Here is a 24357-nt window from a genome sequence, read left to right as displayed (position 1 = left end):
GTGGGAAATGCTATAAGCAGGTAGTCCTGGCACCCGTGTTGGAGAAGCGTTCGGCCGATTCGGCCCTGGACTCTCTGCCCCACACGGTCACCCTCATCTCCATGCCCTCTGCCACCAACAGCAAGAGGGGCTTCTCTGTCTCTGTCCTAAGAGACGTTGCCAGCGGCTCCGCTAGCGTTCAAGTCAAAGAGTGAGTGGATTTAACTGTCGCACACAACTAGTGAATCTGTACACCCTTCACTATCTAGGCCTGAGTGGGACAGGGGGAGTGGGACAGGGGGAGTGGGACAGGGGGAGTGGGACAGGGAAGGTCGTGTTCTGAGACGGATTATAGGTTTGCTGGAATAACAGGGCATTAGTCCTGATGTGTGTACATTACTAATACGATTATGTAATCTGGATTTAATAGTTAAACCCCACATCTCTTTACTTTGGTGTTTATTATAGTCTTGATCCAGGTCAGGCAAAGGAGTCTCTCATTAGCTGATAGATGTACGAGATGTTGTGGACAGACGGACAAACCCACCTCTGTATTATCCAGGTGCTCACTGCTGATTGGTCAACAGAACCAGCTCTCCGTTGACAGACCTATATGGAGTCATAGTTCATTCTGATACTGGTGCTCCAGACTGACATGGCTATGTGCTGTATTTCTCTCAGGGTCAGAGGAATGCATATCAGCCCGGAAGTTCGGAATGCCATCCATGTTGGTGACCGGATCCTGGAGATCAACGGTCTTCCAGTGGGAACACTGATGGAGGAAGAGGTGAGTTGCAGGATCCAGCATTTGACAGTACACTGAATAATAAAACATTGAAACTATTCAGACTATTCAGTTGTGACCCAGTGGTGTATAAAATGTGACTATTACATTAAGTATTTGTTACTCTAAAATAGATTTCAGAACATGTGATCTTTGCATTCCATTCATGCTGCTTTTCATTTAAACATTCTTTAGCTGGGAGAGGATGGCATCTGAAAGGACTCCAACACACAATCTCACAACACACCTCACTCAACCATGTTCATTCCAATGGTGCATTCACTAATTACATTTTAGTTCCCACCTTTCCTGTTTGCAACAAGGTGCCTTCCAATTTGAATGATTTGGCTTCATTCAAGTCATGTAGTTTAAGTCAATTTGATAGTTCTTCCGTTGTCAGGAATCAGGATCCTTTTCTCATTGGATCCCTGCCTAGTTCTAATTCTGTATAGGCCTTATACCAACACCTCTCTCATTAGTGTTGCTGGCTCATGTTACTATGTCAGAGAGGACTTTGGGCCTAGCAGATTATGTATTCTGATTGATTTATGTTTCAGGTGGAGGACCTCATTCATCGGACCAGTCAGACGCTGCATCTGCTCATAGAGTATGATCCAGTCAGGCAGCGGTTGGACAGGCTCCGACTGGGGTCCTCGCACAACCGCTTGGGGGTCCCCGCCACCTCCCGCATGCGCCTGTCTTCGCCCTCTGACAGTGTCCTGGAGAGGACAGATCTGGTGGATGATGCCACTCTAAAGAGGAGGTCTCTAAGGTACAGCTTAACCAGCCAATGTTGGGAGAGAGAGTTTAAGCATTGGGACAAAAATTGAGCGATACAAAGTTATTTATTTGTTCCAGTAGAACCTGATCAATGTCTTACTGACCTTTGTTCCTCTCCGTTAATGGAAGGCGTAGCAACAGCATCTGTAAGTCCCCTGGGCCAGCCTCCCCTAAGGAACACCCTATCTTGACCCGGGACATCGGGCGCTCTGAATCCCTGCGCTCCTCCAGCAGCTGCTCTCATCGCATCTTCCGCCCCTGTGACCTCATCCATGGAGAGGTGCTGGGCAAGGGCTTCTTTGGCCAGGCTATCAAGGTCAGCTTTTCACTCAAAAATCAACATCTTTTCCACACACATCTCAATCTGTATTTCCATACCTATTTGCTATAACTTTAACCAAAGCCTAAAGGAGTGCATGTGTCCACAGGCGTAGAAGGAAGCTAAAGTAATTCCACTGCCTAAAAATAGTAAAGCACCCTTTGCTGCCTCTAACAGCCGCCCAATCAGTTGGCTGCCTGTTCTTAGTAAACTGATGGAGAGAATTGTTTGACCAAATACAATGCTATTTTTCAGAGAACAAGTTAACTACTGAATTTCAGCATGCTTATAGAGAAGGGCACTCGACGTGTACTGCACTGACTCTGATAACAGCTGATTGGTTAAACATAAAGCTGTCCCGACCTAAAAAAAAAGTATTGGTCAATTGAGTTATCTGTTCTTTCGACTCAATCGATTGGTCTACATTTTTCCATACATTCACACCCCGTGTGTTTTAATAAAATCAACTATGCACTGCGCTTGTCTGATGCTTTAAGCACACTGTTTGATGAAATGATTAAGACACAAATTACTTGAGGGAGCCAGAGATCAAGAGCCCCCCCTCACAATTGTTTCTGATCTGCGTGCCAGTTATGATTTTCAAATGCACATTTTTGTGGAACCGTTTAATTTCAGTTATAATAACGGGCTTCCCGCGTGGTGCAGTGGTTAAGGGCGCTGTACTGCAGCGCCAGCTGTGCCACCAGAGACTCCGGGTTAGCGCCCAGGCTCTGTCATAACCGGCCGCGACTGGGAGGTCCGTGGGGCGGCGCACAATTGGCCTAGTGTTGTCCGGGTTAGGAAGGGTTTGGCCAGTAGGGAAATCCTTGTCTCATCGCGCACCAGCGACTCCTGTGGCGGGCCGGGTGCAGTGCGCGCCAGCCAAGGTTGCACAGTGCACGGTGTTTCCTCCGACACATTGGTGCGGCTGGCTTCCGGTTTGGATGGCGCTGTGTTAAGAAGCAGTGTGGCTTGGTTGGGTTGTGTATCGGAGGACGCATGACTATCAACCTTCGTCTCTCCCGAGCCCGTACGGGAGTTGTAGCGATGAGACAAGTTAGTAGCTACTAAACAATTGGATACCACGAAATTGGGGAGAAAAAGGGGTAAAATTCACACACAAAAATAATAATAATAACTAGCACCTGGGTATGGCCCGGAAACTCGCGCGAGCAAACTTGCAACATTGTATAAACTATTCTGGGCACTCGGTTTCCCACGCCAGTGGGACAGAGCAGTATTTGCACAACGTATAAGAAGTAATCAGGTATTTTTTAAAGTTTACACTGGGTCAGAGCATGACATTTCTCCATTTCACGCTGAGGCTTGTCGGTGATTGAAAGGGAGAGAGCTGGAAAGATTTTTCAAATAAATTGTCATTCTAAATTGATGTAAAATAGACTTTGTTTACTTGCTGTTTTGAGGTGTAGAAAAACATACTTTAAGAAGCTACACAGCTGAGAATCAGAAATACCCAAATGGGTACATTTTATACATTTTACGCGCAGGCTAGGTAGCCTATAGGCCTTCGTGAATTGATAGACGCAAACAAGTTATGAAACATTGAATGTACATGAATTGGCAGGATAGTTCAATCTGGAAGCCACACTCCCCTTCTTGACTCAACATTTTAAATTATAGGCCTACACATTATCTTCACACATACTCTCACAAACGGTGTCTGGTTCAAAGGAGTAGCCAATTATGGAACAATGCAATTTCACTTATTTTTCGAAATTTGCTTGGTGTGCCAAGGCAAATAACTACCCTCGCGGCACGCATGCCTGTCTTGGTGATGTTCCATTCCCGTGGCCTCTGCAATGGATTCATCCACTGAGACAGGTATGCCGTGATTTTGTCTTTTTGTGACTGCTCGACTAAACAAATTTCAATCAACAGCCTATCGACCAAACAATCGGCCAGTCGACTAAATGGGGTCTAGTTAAAAGAAATCTAGTTAAGTTATTGATAGTTGGCCCTAGTTAAAAGAAAAATTGATAGTTGGAGCTCTGTTAGATTTCAGTGCAGCCTTTGATGTTAATGATCATAAATTGTTATTGAAGAAACTCACTTGCTATGGCTTTCCCTGCCATCCCTTGGTTGGAGAGTTCTCTAATAGAACCCAGAGTGTTCTCCATTGGAAGCTCCTCTAACAGAAGATGCAGTGCATTTAGAAAGTATTCAGACCCCTTGACTTTTTACACATTTTGTTACATTACAGCCTTATTCTACACACACACTCAAACACAACTTTTTTTGTTTTTTTGTTGCTTTGTTTGTATTTTAAATTTGTGTGAATGTCCATGTCTGTCAGTGTATGTGATTTATTGTCATGTTTCGTTTTTTTGTGGACCCTAGGAGTAGCTACTGCTTCCACAAAACCTAATAGGGATCCAAGTAAACAAATGACTCTCACATCTACACAGATGTCAGTGTTTTGTTTTTCTCCATTTTGACAGGTGACCCACAAAGCCACTGGTGAGGTGATGGTGATGAAGGAGCTGATTCGCTGTGATGAGGAGACCCAGAAGACCTTTCTAAAGGAGGTCAGTAGACTAATCTGGTTATACATTGGGCCGTGATTTATTATACCCACAAATGAGAGCTTGCCAACTGTCCCTGTATTTGCTTCATAGATGGATTCCTTTAGGCCAACCTTATTATTTTTTGTATGCATTTGCTCCAGTCCTCAGAGGGAAAAAATAAGCTTGTGATTATTTTGCAAAGATAAAATATCTCCAATGTGGAAACTGATTACTGTGGTGATAAACACAATGTAATTGTGAAAATTATGATAATGCCCTTGTGCAAGAGCTGTTTGTGTCGTCACAATGTGTTGTCACAATGTGTCGTCACGCTTTTGATCTGCTTATAATAGACCAATGCCTATACATATGGGTAAGGGGGTGGGCTCTAGACCATCCTATCAGCCAGAGATGTGTATGTAAATATCTTGACATTTCTTTCCTGTTGCCCACACAGTCAGACTGAGAATTTCAAGGGCCAAAGGAGGCTCAGGGAAATAAATGGAAAAAAAATATTTTGGAGTTTATTCGTTTAAATAAACACACCCAGTGAATTTAATAGACATACAGTGAAAATAAAATGACAAAGACTGCATGGTGGGGGCTTTAAAGGAAAACTCCACCCAAAAACTATATTTTGCTATTTGTTTCATTAGTCCATTGTTGACATGGTCCCAAAAAATTTTGCATCATGCAAAATGTGTCATATGGGGATGATTTCTGTATTTTTGAAAGTTACATATCTTGAAAACATACCTCTTTCTTTCTCTCTCTCTCCCCAGGTTAAAGTGATGAGGAGTCTGGAACATCCCCACGTGTTGAAGTTCATCGGCGTGCTATACAAGGACAAGAGGCTTAATTTAATAACGGAGTTTATCGAGGGAGGCACACTGAAGGATTTCATTAGAGACATGGTGTGTTTCAACTAGTTAAATTCACTTCACTCTCTTTATGCTCTCCCACTCCTCCAAAATAGCATTAATGTTGGCCTTGGGTCTGCTGTTTTCCTTAAAGGAGAAGTAATTTTTTACAACAAATCTAAATATTTTATGTAAATGGTATGTTATAGAACTTTTTTTTGGGTGATTTCACTTTTTATTTTTTATTTACTTACCCCAAACAGCGAATCACTTCCTCATTCTTGTTGTGCGGTATAGGGGCCTGTAAAAAATGTGTACATGGGCTCCAAAAACACCCAAATACGTCCTTTTGGAAACAGCAAAGCTCTCAGTATATTGATACGGGTCTTTTAGATGTTATACACATAACATTGTGTCATTCCTAACTTTATCCGCAACATTATATTCAAGACCTGCATCACTATACTGAGAGTTTTGCTGTTTCTTGTAGGACGTATTTCAGGGCCCCCATACTGCACAACGAGGGTGAGGAAGTGAGTCACTGTTTGGGGTAAGTTTCTCAAAAACAAGTGATATTGCAAAAAAAAAGGTGTTTAGACCCTAAAATGCCATTTACACATTGATTTGTTGTTAAAAAAAATTACGACTTTTCCTTTTATGGGCCTGTGCTGTGTGGGACTGGGACTCACTGACCTCAGCTAAAGGCTGTTGGCTCAGTGGTGGGCTGGCTGGCATGTCAACCAGCAGATCTATTCATGTAGTTCTTTCTTCTCTGGGTTGTTATAGGACCAGTTTCCATGGGAGCAGAGGGTCAGCTTCGCTAAAGGTATTGCTTCTGGAATGGTGAGTTGGTGCCTTCCAGGGATATTTACCATTGGCGGTAAAACACTGTCCATATAGACACTGGCTGCTTTTTGTTCAGCTGGATTAGCCTCCGATATGTATGGTGGTAGTTTAACACAATGCATTTAAAGGTACAGTACCTGAAGTGTGTAATTCCAAAATGCTATGTATCCATTTACAGAAATGTTTGTAAACTAGCTTTTAATGTTTTAAAGAAGTTATGAAAGTGTAGTCCCCCCCCCCCCCATCTAATCACGGAATGAGGTCGTTAAATAACAGACATGTACAGTGCCTTCAGAAAGTATTCATACCCCTTGACCTATTCCACATTTTGTTGTTAGAGCCTAAATTCAAAATGTATTAAATTAATTTTCTTTCCTCCCCCCCACAACACCCCATAATGACAGTGTAAACATGTTTTAGAAATTTTGGCAAATTTATTGTAAATTAAATACAGAAATATCTCATTTACATAAGTATTCACACACCCTTGACCATCCGCTCAAGAACAAAAATTGTCCCGTGGCTGAATCTAGTTGATGATCCCTGTTCTACAGGCTTCCTTCTTTTCACTCTGTCATTTAGGGTAGTATTGTGGAGTAACTACAATGTTGTTGATCCAGCCTCAGTTTTCGCTGATCAGTCTTTAAACTGTAACGGAGTTTAAATGTATTATAATATAATCTATTACAATCTATTTCTTTTTTTATAAAATAATGTCTTAACATAATTCTATATGGCTTAAGGTGTGTGTGTGTGTGTGTGTAGGCCAGTGATGCAACATTTCAATTTAATACTTTTTATTTATTTTTTATTTTATTTATTTTAATTTCATTTTTTTGAATTTGACCCCTTTTTCTCCCCAATTTTGTGGTATCCAATTGTTAGTAGCTACTATCTTGTCTCATCGCTACAACTCCCGTACGGGCTTGGGAGAGACGAAGGTCGAAAGCCATGCGTCCTCCGATACACAATCCAACCCGGAAGCCAGCCGCACCAATGTGTCGGAGGAAACACTGTGCACCTGGCAACCTTGGTTAGCGTGCACTGTGCCCGGCCCGCCAGAGGAGTTGCTGGTGCGCGATGAGACAAGGATATCCCTACCGGCCAAACCCACCCTAACCCAGGCAACACTAGGCCAATTGTGCGTCGCCCCGCGGACCTTCCGGTCGCGGCCGGTTATGACAGAGCCTGGGCGCGAACCGAATCTCTGGTGGCACACCTTAACCACTGCGCCACCCAGGAGGCCCGTTAATTTAATACATTTTAAATTCAGGCTGCAGCACATCAAAACGTCAAGGGGTGTGAATATTTTCTGAAGGCACTGTATTTGTTTGAAATCTCGCCTTTTGACGGTTTCGTTTCAGAGACAAATAATCATGCTTTGTTGCAAAATACTATACATATTTCAAAGGTTTGGGTTCAATTCGAAATGTCATTGTTTTTGAATGAAAAGCTAAACATTTTTTCCATTTGTGCTAACATAATTGCGAAGGGGTTTTCTAATGATCAATTACCCTTTTAAAATGATAAACCTGGATTAGTTTACACAACGTGCCATTGGAACACAGGAGTGATGGTTGCTGATAATGGGCCTCTGTTCGCCTATGTAGATATTCCATTAAAAATCAGCCGTTTCCAGCTACAATAGTCATTTACAACATTAACAATGTCTATACTGTATTTATGATAAATTTGATGTTGTTTTAATGGACAACAAAAAAATTGCTTCTAAGTGACCCCAAACTTTTGAACGGTAGTGTATATCCCACCTTTACACAAGGTGATAAATAATTACATATTTTAATAAAGAACTGTGCAAATGATACATTTGTGACATCAATATTTTAAAATCTGCCTACTTGAGGCAGGGATTGCCCTTGCTCATGGGTCATCCTGGAGTGGTTGGGGCTGTGCAGTGACCAATCATATGCTCCAGAGACCTTACTGTCTGTCTTAGCCAACAGTGGCAGGCATGGGCCTGCATGTTTCCCTGGAGACCAGCTCAATGCTGACAGTAATCCTAATTCTTTCCCTTTCCACAGTTCCACCACAGAAACACAACTATGTGGGGCAACAAAAACAAATTTATATTTTCCCACTTAAGGAATTGTCAAATGATGAGGTTTCTGTCTCTAATATGGCGTGTTTGCTTCCCTTTGGATGATTGGTTTGTTTGACTCATATTTTTTCTTTCTTTATTTCAGGCCTACTTGCATTCAATGAGCATCATCCATAGAGATCTTAACTCTGACAACTGCCTGGTGAAACTGGTAGGTGATCTGTCCTGAATTGTACATTGCATGCAATCTTGGAAATAGATGTATAGAGGAGCAGTGATCCCTTTCAATTTTCCTGATTTTTAATTTACAGAAACACCATAAAGATACTAATCCAGACTCATTATCTCAAATGAATCATGAAGTCGTTGTTTCTCTCTTATACCAAAGTGTTCCTTAACAGTTAAAGCTAGATGTACCTTGGGCGTACTTGGGCGTACCGTAGGTTATTGTTTCAGATGATCCTGGGGGCAGGGTGTTCTAGAGCATGTTTTGTTGTTGTGACAGGAGTCTGTTACTGAGCCAGTGCAGTCTTGTCGATACAGGCCAGGGTCCGGTAGAGCTAGGTTCTATTGTAGCAGCCGAACACAATTTACAACAACATGTTGTGTAAGTAGTAAAGTACAGGCTTATATAGATCTTCACATCTTTCACTCTATGGCAACACTCAATGAGGTGTATTGAGTCTAGTCTGTTATTTCCATTGAGGTGGCATCTGTATAATTGTCTCAGTTCAGTGACGTTATATACAGGAAGACAACTCATTGATTAAATTTGATACACATTTCTGGTCATATTGCATTGTGATTTATTTGTTTTATTTGTCAATGACTTTACACACAACAAGCAAAATCCATTGAACAATCTTATTTTATTGTTGACCCATATTGATTGAGGTATGAACAAAACACCTACCACTATTACATTGCCACTTCATATGCTCTTGACCTCTGACTTTTGACCCCTGTCCTCCCTCAGGACAACACAGTGGTGGTGGCAGACTTCGGCCTATCCCGGCTCATGGTGGAGGAGAAAGTCAAGCACCCTCCCCCAGAGAAACTGGCCAATAAGAAAAGAGTGTTCAGGCGCATTGATCGTAAGAAGCGCTACACAGTGGTGGGGAACCCCTACTGGATGGCTCCAGAGATGCTGAACGGTGAGCAGAGCAGGAGGACCCAGCGTGGAGCTGTGGATCACACGGATCAGTCACTTCAACACGTCTTTATTCACTCTATGCTGGTCTGTTAATTAACTTCCTATTTTGTCATCCTCAGGTAAACGCTATGATGAAAAGGTGGACATTTTCTCCTTTGGAATTGTGCTTTGTGAGGTAAGAATGCCATTTTTAAAGTCTTGCTTTTTATATTGACAGTATTAGGCTATGAGTTGAATTGAAGGATACATTTTGTGCTTCAAAGTTAGGCTAATATAGCTTCAGTATCATTTTCATCAGTTTGATTTGTCCAGTGTTAGTCAGATACTGTAATCTGGAGTGTGGATCAATTCTTAACTCTGTCTCTGTTGTAGATTATTGGGCAGGTGAACGCCGACCCAGAGTGCCTTCCAAGGACCTATGACTTTGGCCTCAATGTAGACAAGTTCATGGAGAAGTTCCTTCCTGATGACTGCCCACAAGCTTTCTTTGCATTGGCTGTGGCTTGTTGTGACCTCATCCCCGAAAACCGGTGAGTTTTATACAGTATCTTATGGCTTTTCACTCTGAGTAATGTATTACAGTTGAATCTGTTGTATTATCTAGATTATATTTGTATGCTAGTGACAACAGCTCTAGTAGGCATGTTTACAAAACATTCTGTAATTGAATGCTCAAAGGCTCAGGCTGCCTTCCCAGGGACACTCCCTCATCCTGACCTGCCTGCCTAGCTACATTCCTGGTTGTAACCTCTAACCCCCCCGTGTCTCCCCCCACTCCCTCCCCAGGCCTGCCTCCCAGAAGCTGGAGGACTGTTTCGAAGCCCTGTACCTCAACCAGGAGATGGGCATCCCTCTGCCAGCCGAACTGGAAGAGCTGCACCAGAGACTGTGTCGACTCCACCCCCCCAAAGACAGCTCCTCTCCGTCCCAGTCCACACCCCCAACGCCAGCCCCTGCTGAGGATCCCAGCCTGGCTGACAACAGCACCTAGCCCACCTTCCAGGACCACCGTCTGCACTGGATGAGGAGTGGGAAAGACAGACCTAACTCGTGCCATCTGGGAACTGGATACCCTGCACTAGCTGGACAAAAAACCCAAACACCAGGACATGCAGGGTACACATCTATTTTTACCATACTACCAGAACATGTTATGTGGTGCACTGTCTCTATAAAATGAGGAATCAAATTGAGAGTGATCTCTCCACAGCATTTAATATCAATCCTCACGTGAAAGCTGTTGTGTTTTTCACTGGGTTGTTTTTTTGGGGTTGGTCTGAAGTTGAAGTTTGCTGAGTATGGAATGTAGAGATGAGACCCAGCCCATGAGAAGACTCCTTCAGCAGGCAGGCAGCAGCAGAGAAAACAGAGATGTGTGACAGACTGGCTTGATTGATGACTGGCTCAGAGTTAACGCAAGACAGGGAGTTTGGAGTGAAGTTTGTTAACCATCAGGAGGACATGTCTAAGAACAAAACAAACACTCTCTGAGGAGGCCAAGTCACATCAGTCAGATAAATATGTGGAGCTGTGTCAAATGAATGTTATGAGCTCACCGACCAGAAAAATAGTTGTTGAAGAGTGCTTCACCTTGCGGTGTGACTCTCTGAGGTCCTTGATCTTAGAGAGAACTTTCAAACTGATGGAATCAGATCCACTCTACAACCGTTAAGTGTAATCATGTGCACTCATCCTTCAGTCTTAAGGCGTCCGCATGCTTTCCAGCCTAAACATTTCGGAAGAGTTTGTGCATATATAGATTATGACATTTTGTGACATTCGGTGAGGTTTTTTTTTCAGGTGTTCAGATGTGATTGGTCAAAGGTAGGGATTCTTCAATAAAGTCTTTGTTGTCATTCAATGAGAGACGACGTGTTTTCATGAGAATTTTGTCATTAAGAAATACAGCTCCAAATATCTTAGTTAGATGTAAGATTGTGCAACTAAGATCTCTAAGCAAAAACATCAAGATGAATGACAGATTTCTTGAGTTACCTTAGATTCATTCTGACTACTTTGATGAAGTGTATCCTGGCTACGGCGTCTCAAAATGGACAGACGGTACCATTGCTGCTTTTTTTCTTGTTTTTCAAGCGAAGGTCTTTTAAGGGAGTATGCGAGCACACTTGGTTCACCTCGCCGACTTCGACTCGCCAGCCAAGCTAAAGCATGCTGATGCCTTTGTCAGTGGAGGGTTTATGGGGCATCTACCGACTTCCAGTTACTGTAGAGTGTGGTAATGGTTGTGTATAGATTTTCTTACCATTCGCTAAATGTTCTCATTCCACTTTATTAACTACATATGACATTGTTTATCTGTTCATGTGCAGTCATGGACAGATTTTAAATTGAATTGTGATTTGGGGATTTTTAGAGCTATTGACTGATTTGGAGTTTATAGAATGAAATTAATATGGTTGTTTTCACATGTAGCTAAGCTAGCACACTTTCAGAACCAGACCGGTACCTGGTGCTTGATGTTAAAGGCCCAATGCAGCCGTTTTTATATCAATATCAAATCATTTCTGGGTAACAATTAAGTACCTTACTGTAATATAATTCCATTAAAATGGGCTTTTTAGCAAAACTATTTCTCAAGCAAGAATTTTGCTAGAACTGTCTGGGAGTGGTCTGGGTGGGGAGAGTAAAACTAGCTGTTATTGGCAGAGGTTTGGAACTCATTTAACCAATTTACTGCATGATGTCACCATGGAAAGCTGAAACTCTCACCCATGCAAACCTGCCGATTTAGAAGGTTCTGTGTAGATTGTATTTTCAACCAGCAACTATCAGGAAATAATATTGATCACATTTTTTCACACTTACTGTGTTCATTTCAGCAGCTGTAGGACAATTATTCAAAACACAGGAAAAACAGAATTTGGACTGCACTTGGCTTTAATGACTACTCAACACAGCTCTGTATGTGCGTCAGAATCTCAGCTGCTGATTAAACACTGAATATGTGTAGTAAATGGAGCTCTGCTCTCAAAGGCATTGTACAACTTACTAAAAAGTGACTTGTATAAATAAAAAAGCTGGATTTATTTGTTTTTGTGAAGTTTGCTGTAAGAAATGTATATATGAATCTATCTGAGAATCAAGGGTTTGTATATTTTGTTTAGACATTATGTACAATATGAAGATTAAAATAACCTTTGAGGTTGTTTGATAGCATAATCTTTCTATGGTACTGACTTGTACAAATTGTAACCACTATCATTTATATCACCATAGTGTTGAATTAATTTAATGAATTAAACAATACCATTTTCAAAGGAGTTTCTTTTTTTTGCCTATAGTGCTAACTTTACAAACAACATTATTTACTTCAGTGGCACACACAGAAATCCTCCCCTCCCCTTGTAAATGGAGGTAGATGACCACTAGAGGGTGGTTTTGCGTAACTTTGCGTCTCTGATAGTCTAATTTAATTCCCAGTGAGCATGACTCATTCTCTTAACAGGAATAGCAGGTTTCAGCTAAATTACATTTTAAATTGAGAGAATTGTGGTGAATTGGGATTGTGCAGCAGAGCATCATGGGGGATGTGTGTGTTAATCACGTTCTATATAAATGTTTGAACTGCATTTCTGTCTTCCGTCTCATCATTATTGAATTGTTTTTAGACGTAGTTATGAAACCCATGAGATAAAACAAAAGATCTGTACCTACAGTTTTTACATTTTCCGTGGTACAAGAATGTGTAGTGCAATTTTGTTTTCGGTGAAGGAACGGCAGTTGAAAAGTTGAATAAGCCTTTATTATATACTGAACAAAAATATACACGCATCATGTAAAGTGTTGGTCCCATGTTTCATGAGATGAAATAAAAGATCCCAGAAATGTTTCATATGCACAAAAAGCTTATTTCTTGAAATGTTTTTGCACAAATTTGTTTACATCCCTGTTAGTGAAATTATGTCATTGTCATTTGCCAAGATAATCCATCCATCTGACAGGTATATCAAGAAGCTGATGAAACAGCATGATCATTACACAGGTGCACCTTGTGCTGGGGGACAAAAGGCCACTCTAAAATGTGCAGTTTTGTCACACAACACAATACCACAGATGTCTCAAGTTGAGGGAGCGTGCATTTGGCATGCTGACTGCAGAAATGTCCACACTTGCCAGAGAATTGAATGTTCATTTCTCTACTATAAGAGAAATTAACGTTTTAGGAGAATTTGGCAGTACGTCCAACCGGCTTTACAACCACATCACATGTAACCACACCAGCCCAGGACCTCCAGCTTCTTCACTTGTAGGATGGTCTGAGACCAGCCACCAGTACAGCTAATGAAACTGGGTTTGCACAACCAAAGAATTTCTGCACAAACTGTCGTCGTTTTCACCAGTGTCTTGACCGGACTGCAGTTTAGCTTTGTAACCAACATCAGTGGGAATGGTCACTGGCACAATGGAGAAATGTGCTCTTCACATGATGATTCCTGGTTTCAACTGTTTCAGGCAGTGGCATCATGTGGCCGAGTGGTTTGCTGATGTCAACGTTGTGAACAGAGTGCCCAATGGTGGTGGGGGTGGGGTTTGTTGGGGGCAGACATAAGTCTTCGAAAGCCAAGTTAACAAACAGATCACCGACCATTTTAAATCCCACCGTACCTTCTCCGCTATGCAATCTGGTTTCCGAGCTGGTCATGGGTGCACCTCAGCCACGCTCAAGGTCCTAAACAATATAACCGCCATAGACAAAGACAATATTGTGCAGCCGTCTTCATCGACCTGGCCAAGGCTTTCGACTGCCAATCACCACATTCTTATCGGCAGACTTCACAGCCTTGGTTTCTCAAATGACTGCCTCTCCTGGTTCACCAACTACTTCTCAGAGTTCAGTGTGTCAAATCGGAGGGCCTGTTGTCCGGACCTCTGGCAGTCTCTATGGGGGTGCCACAAGGTTCAATTCTCGGGCCGACTATTTTCTCTGTATACATCAATGATGTCATTCTTTCTGCTGGTGACCCTCTCTGATCTACCTCTACACATACAACACCATTCTGTATACTTCTGGCCCTTTGGACACTGTGTTAACAAACCTCCAGACAAGCGTCAACGCCATACAACACTCCTTCCATGGCCTCCAACTTCTCTTAAATGCAAGTAAAACTCAATGCACGCTCTTCAACTGATCGCTACCCGCCCGTCTAGCATCACTACTCGGTTCTGACTTAGAATATGTGGACCACTACAAATACCTAGGTGTCTGGTTAGACTGTAAACTCTCCTTCCAGACTCGCAGTAAGCATCTCCAATCCAAAATTAAATCTAGAATCGGCTTCCTATTTTGCAACAAAGCCTCCTTCACTCATGCTGCCAAACATTCCCTCGTAAAACTGACAATCCTACCAATCCTTGACTTCAGGGATGTCATTTACAAAATAGCCTCCAACACTCTACTCAGCAAACTGGATGTCGTCTATCACAGTGCCATTCGTTTTGTCACCAAAGCCCCATATATTACACACCACTTTGACCTGTATGTCCTCGTTGGCTGGCTCTCGCTTCATATTCATCGCCAAACCCACTGGCTCCAGGTCATCTATAAGTCTTTGCTAGGTAAAGCACCGCCTTATCTCAGCTCACTGTTCCCCATAGCAGCACACACCCGTAGCATGCACTCCAGCAGGTATATTTCACTGGTCATCCCCAGAGTCAACTCCTCCTTTGGCCGCTGTTCCTTCCAGTTCTCTGCTGCCAATGGCTGGAACGAATTGCAAAAATCACTGAAGCTGGAGTCTTATATCTCCCTCACTAACTTTAAGCATCAGCTGTCAGAGCAGCTTATCGATCATTGCACCTGTACACAGCCCATCTGTAAATAGCCCGCCCAACTACCTCATCCCCATTTTGTTTTTTTTGCTCCTTTGCATCCTAGTATCTCTATTTGCACATTCATCTTCTGCACATCTGTCACTCCAGTGTTAATGCTACATTGTGATTATTTCGTCACTATGGCCTATTTATTGCCTTACCTCCCTAATCTTACTACATTTGCACACACTGTATATAGATTTTTCTATTGTGTTATTGACTGTACGTTTATCCCATGTGTAACTCTGTTGCTTTCTTGGCCAGGTCGCAGTTGTAAATGAGAACTTGTTCTCAACTGGCCTACCTGGTTAAATAAAGGTGAAATTTAAAATAAATAAGCCACGGACAACGATCAAAATTGCATTTTATCTATGACAATTTGAATGCACAGAGATACTGTTACGAGATCTGAGCCCATTATCGTGACATTCATCCACTGCCATCACCTCATGTTCCAGCATGATAACGCACGTCCCCATGTCGCAATGATTTCCTTATATGAACTGTAACTCAGTAAAATCTTTGAAATTGTTGCATGTTGCAATTATATTTTTGTTCAGTGTAGAATATGCATATAACGCAACCTCTGCCTATGCCCAAACGTATCGTATAAATAAAACGTTCTATTTCATGGGAACATGCATTTAGATCTTCTTGAATTACTGTTTCATGAGCGTATTAGAGCAGATGGTGTTAACCAACTATTGGCCTTTCTTGTATTTTGGTTTCATTCAAGGCATACTGTATATTCTGCCTTGTGGCGCGCTCTGTTGAGTTTTGACACACACAAAAAAAAGCTTCAGCTAACCATCTGTCAAGAGATTTTTCACTCCCAATGATAACTAACAATCAATAAGCTTTGACCAATTCCCCCTAGGTTGTAAGCTAGGGTTAATAAGAATTAGGCAAAGACTTTGTAGTTTATTCATGAGCGCGCTCTGATGTCCATAATACAAAGACATTCATTTTATAACTTGCTCCCTACTTACGCACATACCTCCACACAAACAGTAGATATTCTATGCACATACATGCACACGAACAGTAGGTGAGTTCTCACCACTGTTTATCACTACCAAGCCGACAGTTCCATTCCCCCAAGATTAGAGGAACCTTAAAAAGGACTCCATGTCCTATCATAAGTTTCTCAGAGTTCTAGTCAGATCGGATCACACACTGTTGAATTGTTCTCTGTATTTTCTTAGACACACACACACACTACCAAACCTTATTGGACTTACGTTTAGTACTTTAATCATTCATTATACATGCTACATAAACTAATAATCACTAATTAGTTACGTTTCAGGGTGGAATTCTTTAATCGTTACCTTTAAGCATAATTCCCTTATCAATATCCTAAAATCTCATTAGAAATGAGGTTTTATTAACAATAATAAGTGATGAGTATGACTATAAGGGACAGGCAACAGATATTGATGAGATTTCATTTTAAGAGATTGGAGTGCACTTTGTGCTGCTCTCACAATGGTGTTAAAGAAAATGAACCAACTTCCTGAAGGTTAGCTCCGCCATTCGGCCAGTTGAGGGAGAAAAAAAACTATTTGCAGTAGGCCTATAGACTAATAGGCCTATGACTACGTGGTATAGCTATTTGTAGGCTATAGCCTAATGTTAAAACAAATACATACACACTACATGACCAAAAGTATCTGGACATCTGCTCATCGAACATCTCATTCCAAACTCATGGGCATTAATATAAAGTGGTCCCCCCTTTGCTGCTATAACAGCCTCCACTCTTCTGGGAAAGCTTTCCACTAGATGTTGGAACATTGCTGCAGGGCACTTGCTTCCATTCAGCCACAAGAGCGTTAGTGAGGTTTGGCACTGATTTTGGGCCTGTCTTGCAGTCGGTGTTCCAAGTCACCCCCAAGGTGTTTGATGGGGTTGAGGTCAGGGTTTTGTGCATGCCAGTCAAGATCTCCCACACCGATCTCGACAAACCATTTCTGTATGTTCCTCACTTTGTACTTTTGTATATGCAGTGCATTTGGAAAGTACTCAGGCCCCTTGAATTTTTCCAAAAATATTTAATTTACAGCCTTATTCTAAAATAATTATATTATTTCCTCAGCAATCTACACACAATACCCCATAACGACAAAGCGAAATCAAGTTTTTTGACATTTTTGCAAATGTATTAAAAATAACTATGTATAATAAATAACTATTTACATAAGTATTCAGACCCTTTGCTATGAGACTTGAAATTGAGCTCCAGTGCATCCTGTTTCCATTGATAATCCTTGAAGTTTCTACACCTTGACTGGAGTCCACCTGTGGTAAATTCAATTGATTGGACATGATTTGGAAAGGCACACACCTGTCTATATAAGGTCCCACAGTTAAACGTGCATGTCGGAGCAAAAACCAAGTCACGAGGTCGACATAATTGTCCGTAGAGCGGCACAGATTTGGGGAAGTGTACCAAAAAATGTCTGCAGCATTGAAGGTCCCCAAGAACACAGTGGTCTCCACAACAAGACTCTTCCTAAAGCTGGCCGCCCGGCCAAACTGAGACAACTCTCCAGAGTTCCTCTGTGGAGATGGGAGAACCTTTCAGATCGACAACCATTTCTGCAGCACTCCACCAATCAGGCCTTTAAAGTAGAGTGGCCACATGGAAGCCACCCCTCAGTAAAAGGCACATGACAGCCCATTTTGAGGTTGCCAAAAAGGACCTGAAGGACTCAGACCATGAGAAACAAGATTATGTGGTCTGATGAAGCGAATGTTCACCTTTCAACAGGACAACGACCCTAAGAACACAGCCAAGACAACGCAGGAGTGGCTTTGGGACAAGTGTCTGAATGTCCTTGAATGGTCCCTCCAGAGCCCGGACTTAAACCCGATCGAACATCTCTGGAGAGAGCTGAAAATAGCTGTGCAGCGACGCTCTCCATCCAATCTGATAAAGCTTGAGAGGATCTGCAGAGAAGAATGGGAGAATGGCATACAGGTGTGCCAAACTTGTAGCGTCATACTCAAGAAGACTTGAGGCTGTTATCTCTGCCAAAGGTGCTTCAACAAAGTATTGAGTAAAGGGTCTGAATACTTATGTAAATGTGATATTTCAGTTTTTGGTCAGAAAGGAAATTATGTCCAAAAACTGAGATTTGTTTTCACAGCAATAGGTTGCAAACTGCACTTGGTAATTAACTTAACACTGTGCCAGCTTGTGATAGATGTGAAGTTATCACTGAGTTCTTAAAGGGACAGGCTTTCTTACATATAAACTCAGCAAAAAAATAAATGTCCCTTTTTCAGGACCCTGTCTTTCAAAGATAATTTGTAAAAATCCAAATAACTTCACAGATCTTCATTGAAAGGGTTTAAACACTGTTTCCCATGCTTGTTCAATGAATCATAAATAATTAATGAACATGCACCTGTGGAACGGTCGGTCGTTAAGACAGTAACAGCTTACAGACGGTAGGCAATTAAGGTCACATTATGAAACCTTAGGACACTAAAGAGGCTTTTCTACTGACTGAAAAACACCAAAAGAAAGATGCCCATGGTCCCTGCTCATCTGCGTGAACGTGCCTAAGGCATGCTGCAAGGAGGCATGAGGACTGCAGATGTGGCCAGGGCAATAAATTGCAAAGTCCGTACTGTGAGACGGCTTAGACAGTGTTACATTACATTTACATTTAAGTCATTTAGCAGACGCTCTTATCCAGAGCGACTTACAAATTGGTGAATTCACCTTCTGACATCCAGTGGAACAGCCACTTTACAATAGTGCATCTAAATCATTAAGGGGGGGGGGGGTGGTGAGAAGGATTACTTATCCTATCCTAGGTATTCCTTGAAGAGGTGGGGTTTCAGGTGTCTCCGGAAGGTGGTGATTGACCTCTATCGTAAGATTAAAACCCAACTTTATAACTTCCTCTTTGCTCTCCACACTTATGAAATGTATCCTATTTCTTTAAAAATAACACACGCAAGCGCCAAAATTATAACATGCGTCAGTCAATCTATAAGAATGAAAAACATTTCGGTAACCACTTTCCATTGCCATTCTCTCACCGCTATTATTCAGAATTTCTTTAACTTAGGTAACTGTCTTCTCTATTGATACAGTAATTTAAATACGACCCAATTCTCAATACATTATTCCAGCAGATAATTTAGTGAACAGACATCGTCTTGCATCAGAATTCGCTTCGTTATTATTTTAAGTTGAATTAGTCTATCAATTTAACCTAAACAATCTATTGAAAACGTTCAATTTATCTCTTATACAAACACTAGCGACCATAACTTTCCAGGCAAAACATTCAAATAGATTATTTACAATCAAAAACTCTGAATTCAGCCAGCGCCATGACTGGAAACGGAACTCGGGCCTCCCGCGTGGTAGGTGAGAATTCTACCACTGAACCATTAACGCTATTGCGAAAGACCAAGATTCTCCGTATATAAACCCAATTTTTAAGTAAAATCAAAACACGTCACTATCGGTAATTCCCAGAAGAATAATAGCCCATTTTTGTACAGGGAGACGGGATGGACAGCTGATCACCGTCGCAGTGGCAGTCCACGTGTAACAGCACCTGCACAGGATCGGTACATCTGAACATCACACCTGCGGGACAGGTACAGGATGGCAACAACAACTGCCCGAGTTACACCAGGGGCCTGTTGCACAAAACTAGGATAAGGGATTAAGCCAGGATATCTTGGTGATCCTGGCTCAATTGATCCGTAATCCGGTTGCACTAAAGATGGATAGGGGGCAGGAGGATATGTTATGGTATAAATTACCATGGAGATTTATTCTGTGGAGCTAGCCTGCTCCAGACCAGGCTAAATTTCAGGATCTATTTAATCTCATCCCTAATGTCAGTCAGCAGTCACCACAAATGGAAACCAATAGTTATTTCACTGCTCACTATACATTGTTATCACATATAACTAGACACACTGTTATTATTTAAACGTTTGTGATCATTAATTTCAATGATTTTGGATAAAAAATGATTTTTAGATGATGTTGCTATCATTAGATAATTTACAGTTTCCCATAGACTATAAGGCTATATATAAAATGATAGAATATTAGGGCCACAGAGGGGAAAAAAACACAAGTCATAATATTGTAACCAGTTGTTTTAAAGGAGGACAGTTGTTAAAATGACAGATGTGGGGCATTTCGTGAAATTGTACTTCAGTATGGTTTCATAAACAAAGACATGCTGATGTGCCAGAATATTAAGTATCACATTGTCATAAGTATCAAAACTGTAAAAACAATATGTAGCTTTTCTGCAGAAAGAACCAGCCTCATAAATGTATGACTTTATCCTTTTTCTTCAGTGTGGCCCTAGTACTCTGTCATATAAACAAATACACATTCCATATGAATATAAAAAACAATGTGTAACATTATGTTCCTTTATTGAATAAGGACAAAACAAAGCAGGTAAACCATCAGCTCCTTTCGAAACTGAAGTCACAGTGACTCTACAAGATGGAAAGCACAGAATCCAAGCATAATATACAAAATGATACATACACATTCAAAGGTCTGTATATAACACACCCTGCATGTCTGCACACTAAAATAAATGCAGGACAAATCCATACACATCAACTGAACAGACAAATGAATGGATGCAGTAGCCTCCCTGCAGCCTTGTATTACACACAGTATACCGCACAAACATCATAAGAGGCCAAATTCGTCAAAAAACGAACCCAAAAAAACCCAAATTCCTCTGCCACCGCAGGACATATTTAACCAAAATTGAAAGCACACATACTAACTAAAATAATTCAACACATATTGGTCCCTCAGCAGCCGACCACTGTCGTCATCAGGGAAGATTGCCGGATTGTCCCAGTCCATGGCTGGTGGCACTCTGGGGGCCCTCTCCTTCCTCAGGCAGGCCACATTGTGGAGGACAGCACAAGCCACAGTAATATCACATGCCCTAACAGGGCTGACCCTTAATTTGTGAAGGCAGTGAAAGCGTGCCTTCAGGAGGCCAAAGGTCATTTCAACTCTGGCCCTGGTCCTGGCATGGGCATGGTTGTAGGCCTGCTGTGCTTCCTGGGGGTCTGTGAAAGGTGTCAGGAGAAAAGGCTGGCAGCCATACCCCCTGTCTCCCAGCAACACACCAGAGAATTCACCTGTCAACACAAAATCTCATCATTACTACCTCATAAACACAGTGATATTCTTGACACAGCCATGATGGTTATAAATAGGGGTTGTGTGGCTTACCTTGTGATAGGCACATAGATTTCAGAGGCCCGAAAGATTCTGGAGTCATGGACTGAGCCAGGCCATTTTGCCACAACATTGCTGATCACACAGTCAGCATTGCAGACCATCTGAAATCATAAGATGAGGAATATTACACCAATCAATGCACATCACTGGCAATGCAGAGTGTTCGTCAATGGACAATATCAAAAAGTTATGTTCACCTGAACATTAATGCTGTGAAAGGATTTCCTATTCACAAAATCGGCCTCATGGGCACCTGAGGGGGCTTTTATCCTTATGTGTGTGCAGTCCACTGCACCAATGACATTGGGGAAACCTGTCACACAAAGTAATGAGTATCCTACTATGTGTTAACAGTTGTCCTGTAATTTGTAGATCCTCTTACCTGCAATCCTATAGAACTCCTCTTTGATGTCACAGAGTCTTCTGTGGCCAGGGAAGGAGATGAAGACATCTGCTAATGCTTTGATAGCCAGACACACACTCCTTATTGTGCGGCAAATTGTGGCCTTGTTCAGCTGTTCTGCATCCCCCACTGAGTACAGGAAGGCTCCACTAGCAAAAAGCGCAAGGCCACACAAACCATTTGCTCCACACTCAGTGCATGGCTCCGTGCAGTGCGGTGCTTAATCCTGGGACCCAGTAGTCTGCATAGATACCTGATGCCATCTGCAGAAAACCTGTATCTTTCATATAGATGGTCATCAGGGAAGGCCAGTGGGTCCAACCGGTCCCTGAAGACCCTTTCTCGCCTGAAGGCTCTCCTCAGCACAAGTGCTTCTTCATCCACCACATCTCGCACGAATGGGCATGCCATTGTCAGAGCAGAAAGGAACACACAATTTTGGGCCTTCATATAGGCTAGTGGCCACACCAGGTGCTGGGGGGGTGGGCAAAAGAGGGCGATGCCTTATAACGATGACTTGGTTGTACTGATTGCTGGGAAAATAAAAAAAACCTTAGAAAGATGCCACCGTCCTGTGTGCTCACAATAAGAGCTCATATGTCATGGCTCACTTGACTTTACGAGAATATACCTAATTTTTATTTTGAGCTGTGTCATCTTCTTGGAGCTGGGGGAGGAAAGAAAAATAATGATTAATACATTTGTGTTACAGTTAGCATACAGTGTACATTGAAGGCATATCTCACCTCCCTCTCAAGTTTTTTTATTTCAAGGTCCAGTTTCCTAATTGTCCTCTTTTTTATTTCGGACTCCAGTGCAAGATTTTCCATCTTTTTCTTCTTGTACTGAATGTCTATGTCTGCCAGTTCTATTTGGCGCCGGAGGTGGTTGCCATACAACTTTCTGATAGCTTGTGAGCTCTGTGAACACAATACAATTAGCGCAGCTGGAATTTGGCAGGATGTGGTGTCCTTTTATTAATACGCACTATGTTGCCAGGCTGGTTTTCCCACTGTATAGCATCTGGGTCCTGTAAAATAAATTAGATTTTTTGATTTTGATGAGGACTCCTCACCATTGTAGAGTAAATAGTACTTTCACAGTCTTAACATGATACCTCATGCCTTCTGGAATCCAGAGAGATGGTCTCCTCCTCATCATCGTCTCCATCATGTGCTGTTGCTGCTGCACTGGGGCCTTCACCCTATCACATTTAATCGGATTCATATTGAAGCTAGTAGACAAGACATGCCAGGCCTACAGTATGCCTTTGATGGAGTACTCACTGGATCAGCATCGTCTGGTGCTTGTGCTGGTGGCTCTAACAGGAACACAGTGCTGCGAGACACTGCAAGGCAATAGGTAAACCAAAGGCAGACAGTCCAAATTGATTCAATATGAATGTGGTTGTATCCCATGTAGAGATGGAAGGACATACCTTGAATGAAGCGGGTGGCATCTTGGGAGGAACCTATGCTCGTCTCTTTCCCCCCAGGGATCCCCTCTAAGACGGGCCTGCCTTTATTTAGCTCCAAGGCCATGTCCTCTGCTGGGGTAAGGTCAGCCTTTGGTGACCCACCACCCGTGCCTTGTCTGTGGGTATTCTTTTTCACTGCTAAAACAGTACAGACAATGTGTGAGCAGGCACCTTCTGGGTACAATATATGCTTGTGCTTTGTTAAATATTAGTCAGGGACCATACCATTCTGCAGAATGTTCTTGTATTTGATTTTGACCTGCTGCCATGTCCGTTTTGGCCCGTTCATGTTTAATCTACACACACACACACACACACACACACACACACACACACACACACACACACACACACACACACACACACACACACACACACACACACACACACACACACACACACACACACATTTAATGGAGTCACACTGCAAAATATTACTTGGTATTTTTGTCTTGTTTTCAGTAAAAATATCAAAATATTTATCATAGCTTTATACAGTGTGATGGAGTTACTTTACACAATTTCACTCATATCTGCAGTGCATTTCAATTAATAATTTAACCGTTTCATAATTACAGTACAACTGCATTTTTGGAGATGTGAATTAAATATTTGAATTGTAATTGTGATGTTTCAGCGGAGCGGTGAGTGTGTAATTGTGCACTACTTACGCATTCAGGCGGTCTGCAATACTTTGCCACGCTTTTTCTCTTTGCTTTATCACTGTGGCGGTGTTGCCTTTCTTCTTAATTATATCTTTTACCTCCTCGTATGCCTCCATGAGGATTTGTGCTTCCGACGGGGAAAAGTACGCGGCTCTAGTTGCCATGGTAAATCAGTTCATCTGTGATCTGTGGCGGGGTCTATTTGAGTGAGCCGTGAGCGCGCACCTATCCAGGATTGGTTTCACCTGGCTTAATGAATCCGTGTCTGCTCATCCTGGCTTGGTCTTTGTGCAACCAATTAAGCCTGGACGCACATGTTTTGGCTTCATTGAGCTCAGCTGAGTCATTTATCCCGGATGTCTTAATTCTACTTTTGTGCAACAGGCCCCAGGAACGCACAATCCCACCAT

General features: G+C 42.1%; 1 protein-coding gene and 1 long non-coding RNA gene across 2 annotated transcripts in view; one reads left to right on the top strand and one right to left on the bottom strand.

Annotated features, from left to right (window-relative positions):
* The window catches only part of LOC135542274 (LIM domain kinase 2-like), a 33117-nt gene extending 21946 nt beyond the window's left edge, over window positions 1-11171 (top strand). The window contains exons 5-16 of the mRNA XM_064969114.1: window positions 2-190; window positions 661-766; window positions 1321-1535; window positions 1673-1859; window positions 4322-4408; window positions 5170-5301; window positions 6034-6090; window positions 8298-8363; window positions 9129-9306; window positions 9425-9480; window positions 9678-9835; window positions 10092-11171. Of these exons, the coding sequence (XP_064825186.1) occupies window positions 2-190; window positions 661-766; window positions 1321-1535; window positions 1673-1859; window positions 4322-4408; window positions 5170-5301; window positions 6034-6090; window positions 8298-8363; window positions 9129-9306; window positions 9425-9480; window positions 9678-9835; window positions 10092-10296 (1636 nt within the window). The 3' untranslated portion in view covers window positions 10297-11171. The remainder of the gene's footprint in view (window position 1; window positions 191-660; window positions 767-1320; window positions 1536-1672; window positions 1860-4321; window positions 4409-5169; window positions 5302-6033; window positions 6091-8297; window positions 8364-9128; window positions 9307-9424; window positions 9481-9677; window positions 9836-10091) is intronic.
* A 10250-nt stretch (window positions 11172-21421) lies between these two features.
* On the bottom strand, window positions 21422-24093 carry LOC135551589 (uncharacterized). Its single transcript, XR_010457340.1, has 9 exons — window positions 23954-24093; window positions 23508-23578; window positions 23244-23420; window positions 23092-23143; window positions 22923-23009; window positions 22794-22835; window positions 22552-22725; window positions 21785-22472; window positions 21422-21503 (listed from the first exon to the last, which is right to left on the bottom strand). It is a non-coding gene; the product is annotated as an uncharacterized LOC135551589 (long non-coding RNA).
* Window positions 24094-24357: the final 264 nt, after the last annotated feature.

Source organism: Oncorhynchus masou, chromosome 1 (genome assembly GCF_036934945.1).
Source record: "Oncorhynchus masou masou isolate Uvic2021 chromosome 1, UVic_Omas_1.1, whole genome shotgun sequence".
Lineage (NCBI taxonomy): Eukaryota > Metazoa > Chordata > Actinopteri > Salmoniformes > Salmonidae > Oncorhynchus > Oncorhynchus masou.
The sequence above is the reverse complement of the archived record's forward strand: the minus strand, read 5'-3'. Positions and strand labels throughout refer to the sequence as shown.